Below are 8312 nucleotides of genomic sequence, written 5' to 3'. Positions count from 1 at the left end.
GGTCTCTAAATTCACTGCATGATCCTTAGAAGCAGTAGTGGATTTAGGGGAAGGGGCGGGTGTGTAGGTGACATGCACGCTTTGCCGACCCAAAAAGTTCCCCCCACTAATTTGAGATATCCATTTTTGGCTGACGAATCCGCCAATATTTAATAAACTTAAGCGCCAATATTTAATAAACTTGAGGGGGAAGCGCGCACAAAAAAGCGCGATTTTTGGTCAAAGATTTCCAAAACTGCCTAAAAACGCCTTTTTGGCATGTTTTTTTTTTAAAAAAATTGGCTGCGGCGCAGAATATTTGGCCAGTATAGGTTCTTTTTAGTGATTTGGGAGAGCTCAAAAAATCAATTTGGTCGACATAAAAAAAGATCGACAAAGTTTTTGAATTTAAAAAAATTCACGCCTCGAGAAAATCCTAGATCTGCCACTGCTTAGATGTATGGATGAGTCTGGAAAGACGACTTCAATTCACATTTATCAGTTTGCAAGACAGATTGCAATTTTGTGCTGCGTTAAATAGGTTCGCATTTACTTTGAAAAATATGTACATGATCGGTTGACAGAGCTGCAAAGTTTAGTCAGAACCTGAGTATTATCTCGCTTTACTTGGGTCGAGGTTCATGATTTAACAAAAGACTTCGAAAGTAGCGCCACATACCGTTTTAGACCGACTATCGTACTCGAGTCTTTTCTTAAATCGCGCCACCAAGCCTTTTCTTAAGTCTTTTCTTAAGTTGAGCTTCAGGGAGAGTTGATTATCACAAACCGCAAATTTCAATAGGATGACTGTATTTTGAAAATTAAGGACTCCCGCGGTAAAAAAAAATCCACTTCAAAAAAGTTTCTATATATACTGCCTATTACAGTGAAGGCTCAAAATATTGCAACCTTGATTTTTCAACGCCGAGTAAATAAGCAACACTTTTTAAAGGTTTTTGTCGATATCTAACTATCAGATTGCAAAAATTACGCATGGCCAATGAAACTAATTGAAAGGATAAAGCCAAATAAAACATTGAAGAGTTTTGTTTTGGAGGTGACAATACTTACCAAGTTACGAACTTTTGGATTGTTAAATACGTTGGTTTTATTAGGAGAGAAGTGCGGCCAGAATAGATGCACCCGAGGAGGAAGAGGAGGACGACGGGAAGGCGCAGGAGGACTCGGAACTGTTGGAGAAGATAAACGAGAACAAACAAGAGAACGATGGTAAGTAAACAGCAGCAACACAACAACAATTACATCTATTATCGCTCATTACTATTCAGCTGGCTATTCACTATTTACATGCACTCAGTAACATTCAGTGGGTAGAAGTTTCATCAGGGTAACATTGTTCTTTTTTTAATCTCTGTCTACGCATATTTCAGCTTGATTGATATGCCGACACTAATACACTTTATACTGATATATCACACGGGTGTCTAGTTTAAATTGTAATGAATGATTTTAAAGTAGTGTCTGTATTTTTTAAGAACTCAATTCCAAGTAGTCTCTTATTTCATAGCCATTGTACTTAATTGGTACTCAGAAAGTTCATTAAAAAATATAAGAGCTTGATTATAAATAAAGTGAGAATGAATGTAATGAGACACTTATATAAGTCGTGTTGATTTTTTTCCTTTTTTTCCGGAAAAAAGTCTGAACATTTGATCTTTGTTTACGCTTAAAATTGAGTTTTTGCGGTTTGACTTTTATACTGTTTTTAAAATCAGTTGAAATTCTACAGCTAAGAGGAAGGCAACATGCGCTCTTCCATTCGAATGAAATAGGCAAAAAACGCAAAATTCCGTAAGTTTCAAACTGAGTTTTATTATGTAAATTTCTCAGCGGAAAAAAATGTTCATCTATTGATGCCTTTTTCCCAAACTGGTTTACTTTTATTAAAAAATTTAACCAATCTCAAAATTTTTTTGAATTTATAAGAGTTTTAAGGTGAAAATTATTTCCCGAACATCGATAATGAAAAAGCTAACAAAAAGTCAAACCTTTTTTTGTCAGTTACCTTAACTTCATTGACAACTTTCTAACTTTCTGTTGGCTATGTCACTTTTTGCTTTTTTTAGTAAACTTGGTATAATGGGGGTTGTTTCACGCAAAATCACTTACCACAAAAAATTCCAAAGCAATCAGCGCAAAATTAATTCATAAACAACAAATTTTTGTTTTCTGCTCTTATTTTTTGTTTAAAAATATTTAAAAATGAGTTTTGTTTCTAATGCAACAAGTTTTGTTGTGATGATAGTAGTCCTAAAAAAAAGTATGTCGCAATCCGAGAAAACAAAACTGCTTGTACTGGCGCAAAACCCTAAGCGTTCCAACTGCTTTTTAAGGTCTGGAGTACTATTGATTAGAAAAAGTGATGAATTTTCAAAATAAAGATGAAAAAATTTTACAAAATTTTTTTTCAAAATTATCACCCCCTGGCGCGGATAGTTTCCCAAATTCTCTTTAAACCCACATAAATTAACAAAAAAAAAATAAAAGGGAAATAATTTTTTTTGTGAAATAAAAAATGGCTAGCTAAAAAGTCAGAATTTGTTTAGAGAAAAAATCACCGCGAGCACAAATATTTTGTAACTTTCTTCGAAAATAGTCTGAACAAAACTACAAGAAATTGAGAAAATTCATGTTTGGATGTTTTTAATGTTTATAGCAAGAGATTTTCTGCGACACTATGCTAGTGCCTCCAAAGTGCAAAAACTCCAAATAAAAAAACGTTTTAGTTTTTCCAAATTAATGTTTTGTTAATGATACAGCAGTAATTGACCAAAACAGTAGTCGACTGTGACCCAAATTGATGTTAAATTGATTTTTTCAAGCTGTCCATTGCACTAGAAATGCCTTCTAATATGAATATTCTGTTCAATGCCCGGTAACTCTTACTAAATTATTATGCTAATTTAAAGCTGAGGTGACATATGTTTAACACTTTTTGGCAACTTTTGGGACTTCTCAGCAATGGTTTTTTGTGCGTTCGTTTGACGTCAATATTTATGCACAAAAAGATGTTTGATTCTTTAAAAAAATCGTTGCGTTAACTAAAAGTTGTACTTAAAAACTTAAAAACTGCATAATATCACCAATGAAATAATTGCTCAACTTGAAGCAATTTTAGGAATTAAAAAGTTTTTTTTTCAAATAAAAAGTAACTGAAGACTTTTTAACTTGTTGGATTAGATTCAATTGATTATGATTTTTTGAGAAATAAATCTTTATATCCGTATTTTTTGGGAAAAATAACAATTTTTTAACTTGAAATTGACATTTTTTTTCTCAAAAAAACTAGCCTTTGCCTTTACCCAAAAGCAAGAAATAGTAAAACTTGGATAAGAAAGTAGAAAAACTAGAATTTTCCCTTGTATGACATTGTTTATGCAATAATTACCGTAGTTGGAACATGCTGTGCCACTTGCACAACAACTGGCTATCCTGTGTTCAGTTTTGATTTTATCAATATAAAAAAAATTCAAAGTTATCTGAGCAAAAGTTGCTGACATTTTTTTGTTTTTCGTGCATAATTTCAAAATTTTTTCTAAGCTTTTTTAATTACCTCCCTATTGTTTTCCATTTAAAAATAAATTAAATAAAATGAATGTAGTGGATCTTTCTATCCTTAGTGCACATCGACCGGGTATTCTTAACACATTAAGTTTTCCTCTAAAACAACGCACAGCCGACGGTACAGTTGAAAACCTAATGTTGGAACTGACAAAAAAAGCATCCAGAGTTGAAAACACAATTGTAACAAGACTGCTCGTATCAGGGTAAAGCACTGAATGTTCTGATTGTCTTATAAGTTGCAGTGTTCGCTTCATAACAATTGATGAACTTTTCAAAAAAATGAATTTAAATTAAGTAAAGTATAAATAGAAGTATAAAGTACAAAGTACTATAAGATAAAGTGCAAAGTTATAGATTTAGCTCCTATAAACATAGAAATTATGGCAAATATCGTTCTTCAACCAATGTGGAAAGAGTTCTAAGACGAATTAAGTCTCCGCTCACGCGTTAACAGCGATATCGCGCGTTAATTGACCCAAGTTGGCCAAAATGGCAACCTTTAAACCCCCATAATTTCAGGAAAAACTATCACAGATAAAAGAAAATTTTTAAGTTGGAACTCAGGACAACAATACTTTTCAGATGATATAAAAAGTTTCCGTCAAAAATGGCTAGTTAAAACGACGAAATTTATGTGAGAAAAATCGACCCAGAGCACAAATGTTCCGTCACTTTCCTCGAAAGTCGGAGCTATAAAATGGGTTGGGATAAGCGCAACGCAAAACGTTTGATTTTGCCAACGTTTGAAATATGAAAATGGACGCCCGGCTTAAATCTCACTTTGGTGGAATTTCTCTTTGTTGCTGCTTCAGGTCGAATTGACGATGAGTTTGTGGTGCAGTTCTTCAAGGAGAAGTTGCACTCGAAGCCCTGTCAGAACCAGGGATTTGTTCTGGACGGCTACCCTAAGACATACGACCAAGCAAAAGCACTCTTTGTTCCAGGTAACATTTTAACATACATTTTTCTTCAAGTCAGCAAAAATTCTGACATATCGTCGAGATCTGTAGTCAATTTAGAGCAGTACTGTATTGTTGTATGCAAAAACGCACTATCAATTTTTGAACATTCTTCAGCTCTTCTGTAAATACGCTCTATGTCATGGCATTAAAAAAAAACAAATGAAAAAATATGTATTTATCATAGTATTTGATACATTGAGAGTTATCGTTAAGAAACAATTTACATCATAGCTGGACAGAATTTCACTCTTTTTCTTTTGTTTTTTCAAAAAGCGGCGTACTCTGCCGCGTTCACACTCATGGAGGGTTTTTTATGGTCTTCTAGAGGGTAGCCCTCGCCCGTCTTGTCTTTTTTCTTGCAACAGTTACTCCCCTTGCCGCAAGTGATTTTGTCCACGATTTTGTTGAAGATGTCGATTGGCATGTACACTACAATTGCTATCAAAATAATACCGACGATCAAGGAGCAATAGACAGCTGCTGTGATGCCCTTGTCCAAATCTGGCCAAACTGTTTCAAAGGCAAACCCACCGTGGTCGTCTCCAGGCATATTTTTTCTTTGTTTTTCTGGATTTTTTTTCGTAAATTTTCTCAAAGAGGAAATCTGTAGCTTACGCGATATATTGATTAATTGTATGCTCCAAAACTTGGACTACACGATATAAAGTACAAGTTTAAATAAATTTTATATAATATCAAATTTGATCAAATAACTGGAATATGCGACTAAATTCACTATGACGGTTGATCGCGACAAAGCACAACTGTTTATAAACGCGAACAATAAACAATAGAGTTAAATGTAAACCATCAAAACAACGCATAGTTTTTGGCGGAAACTTTCGTCATCGGTTGTTAAGCCTCGTTTTTGGTTTAAGGTTTCTTTAATGAAGGTTAAAGTGTGAAATAATGATCACTTGTACAATCAATGTTAAACGTTGTTGAAACGTGAAATCTTTACTATCTTTTTGTCTACATTTTCATATCACTCACGTGGTGTTTCAGAGGATGACATAGAAGAACTAGAACAGGAATCAAAAATACCCCAGTTCGACAAACAGATCATGCCAGGTACTTACAGCGAGCCATCAAATGACTATAAAACAGTCTATAAGCCAAATTTTTGGTCAAAAATTGGCAAATCCAACCCAATCAAAGATTGTAAAAATGAGAAATGAAGTTGTGCTCACAAAGTTATCAAAATTTGAGTCTCCAGAAGTCAAGTTCTGGTTCATTAAATGACATCGTTGGTTATTAGTGCATCGAAAATAACCTGATAATGCATAAACATGGTTCAATAGGGTCGTTCTGGATCTACATAAGTGAAGTTGGGGTAGAAAATGATCTCATTATCATGCAAAAGCTAAGTGTCTAGAGTTCATAGTTGTATGATGAAAAATATTGCCCATATTGATTTTGAATTGAACATGGAATTTTACCGAAGTTCTATTACTATCAGTTTTTGGTGCTTAAGAAGTGTTAGTCTCCCTGGAAGCGCCCGATGAGTTTCTGCGTGACCGAGTGATGAACCTGCCTGAGAAGTTGATAGAGGGCACCCACAACACAGAAGACAAGTTGAACAAGCGACTCACAGTGTACAGGGAGAACAACACGGAAGACGTCACTGCCCTCAACTACTTTGACGAGCTAGAGGTCCATCCTCACATCATTGGTGAGAGCAGCAGCTGTTTCTTTTGTAGACAAAACTCTAAAACGAAACTGATTTTCAAAGAACTTGACAGCTTTTTTGACACTTCCCGATACTTTTTTACCACTTATATGCTCAATATGTACCAACTAATCGATTGAAATTTTTAAAGTGCAGCAGATTGTGAAGTGTTTTGTTTCAGATATCACCAAAGATAAATCAAAGGAGGCCGAAAACACTGTGGAACAGCTGAAGAAGATGATCGGAAGCACCCGAAACTACGGTTGGTTGCTATTCAACAAATTAGAAGTCTAATTTTTCATTGAAACAAATATTTCACAGACAGGGGCGGATCTAACATTCCCGCTAGACATTGTTCAATGGCGCCGTTGGCAATTTAACTTAAATTTTAGGATACATCCTCGCCCAAAGGGATCTAGTAACGCAATATCCTGAAAGTAGTCCAACTTCCACCACATACCGCAATCAGTTGCTGCTCATTTCCCTCAAAAACAAATGACCTCAAATACATTTACATGGACTGAATTGTTGAAAATTGACTTCAATGTTTTGTTTTTAAAATTGATTTCAAAATTCTGAATTTTGAAAAATAGTTCATGAAGTGGCCTCGCTTTAACAAAAAACAAATGGCTCAAAATCCTTTTATTTCATATTCGAGCCTCTTTTTTTAGGAGCTGTTCTATGTTTTTCTTGAGGGGTTGATTTTCAAAAAGTTTTTGACATTTTGTCCTATTTTGACATTTTTTTTGTAAAATTAGGCCAAAAAGCCACTTCCTGAATAGTTTTGACGAAAAATTGCGTTTTTTTGGCGCGCGCGCTTTTCAAAATTAGTACATATATTGGCGCCAAAAGCTTCTTGAGAAAAATTTTAGGTTGAAAATGGATGTCCTAAAATAGTTTAAAAAGGAACTTTGAGGAGGGGGCATCAACCGAACCCCCGTCTCCCTAAAACCGACCCTTTTCCTGCTGATAATGTAAGCTAAAATGTGAAATGAATCATAATTTCTCAGATAGAAGTTTGCTGTGTTTGAGTGTGTGAGTGTTTTCTTTGTGTCAGGTGCTACGGCGGAGGAGTTGGCGGAGCAGGAGAGACAGCAGGCGGAGAGGAGACTGAGGGAGGAGACGATGGAGAGGGAGCAGAGACAGAGGCAGGAGCAGGAGGAGCTGCACGAGATGAAGAGACGGCAGGAGGAGTGGGTAGGAGACCACTTTAACTACATGCATCTTAAAGTTTGCACAGTAGCTTTCATGGATTTGCAGAAATAAACTTGCTCTTCTCACAATAGTTGTAATTAGTATAGGGAAATTCAAGTTAAGTGAATTGTAATTTTGCGTTTTCTATCTTATGTCAGTTAAATTTTTTATTGTTGCGCAGAAATCACGCCTGGACGAAGTGCGCCGCGAGGAGCAAGAGACCCTTGAGACCCAGAGTGCTCCTCTGAGGAACTACCTGATGCAGCATGTGATGCCCACTCTCACCATGGCTCTGGTGGACTGCTGCAAAGCCAGACCAGACGACGCCGTAGACTTCATTGCGGAGTACCTTTTCAGGAACAACCCACAGGTTGATTAGGAAAACCGGGATCTACAAAATAGAAATGGGATGAAAAATAAACCGAATCACAAGAGTCACACCTCATTGAGCTGGTTAAATACAAACTAATGTTTAGTTCTTAATGTGATTTAAGCAATTGTTGTCCAAGAATGTATTATGACCCGACATCTATAAACGTTTATTTGATTGCACTTTCTCACTGATGAGACAAAATGGTTGAAGAAAGTTTCATTTTTAAAGAGTTTTTTTTTAAAATAAAGTCAGCAAAGATGAAAAAATAATATTGCATCTCAGACGCAGAATTTTAAAGGAAAAACTGAAGGCTCCGTTCCTTTCCCATCATAATGAAAGTGCGGTGAAAACTCAGTGAACACGCAAGCAGACGAGTTAGATTGGAAAATAAGTGAACTGATCAAATGAGAGAAAAGCGCATGTAACACAACAGTTGTATGTGTAATGAGAAAAGCCAAAATAAAATAGAGAGAATAGCCGAAAAAGTGAAAAATGAAGCTAAAAATGAAGCTACTCACAGTGTAAATGCTTCTATGATTGATCACCATTC

The 8312-nt window shown here is 35.5% G+C and overlaps 1 protein-coding gene across 4 annotated transcripts in view; it reads left to right on the top strand.

Annotated features, from left to right (window-relative positions):
- LOC134841347 (adenylate kinase 7-like) overlaps positions 1–7989 on the top strand; it is a 43073-nt gene extending 35084 nt beyond the window's left edge. For all 4 annotated transcript variants that reach the window (XM_063857274.1, XM_063857272.1, XM_063857273.1 and 1 more), the window contains 7 exons: positions 1095–1209; positions 4377–4508; positions 5532–5597; positions 6001–6198; positions 6377–6457; positions 7253–7392; positions 7571–7989. In XM_063857274.1, coding sequence (XP_063713344.1) covers positions 1095–1209; positions 4377–4508; positions 5532–5597; positions 6001–6198; positions 6377–6457; positions 7253–7392; positions 7571–7768 — 930 coding nt within the window. In that variant the 3' untranslated portion in view covers positions 7769–7989. The remainder of the gene's footprint in view (positions 1–1094; positions 1210–4376; positions 4509–5531; positions 5598–6000; positions 6199–6376; positions 6458–7252; positions 7393–7570) is intronic.
- The last annotated feature ends 323 nt before the right edge of the window (positions 7990–8312 follow it).

The sequence above is a fragment of the Symsagittifera roscoffensis genome, chromosome 3 (genome assembly GCF_963678635.1).
Source record: "Symsagittifera roscoffensis chromosome 3, txSymRosc1.1, whole genome shotgun sequence".
Classification (NCBI taxonomy): Eukaryota; Metazoa; Xenacoelomorpha; order Acoela; family Convolutidae; genus Symsagittifera; species Symsagittifera roscoffensis.
The sequence above is the reverse complement of the archived record's forward strand: the minus strand, read 5'-3'. Positions and strand labels throughout refer to the sequence as shown.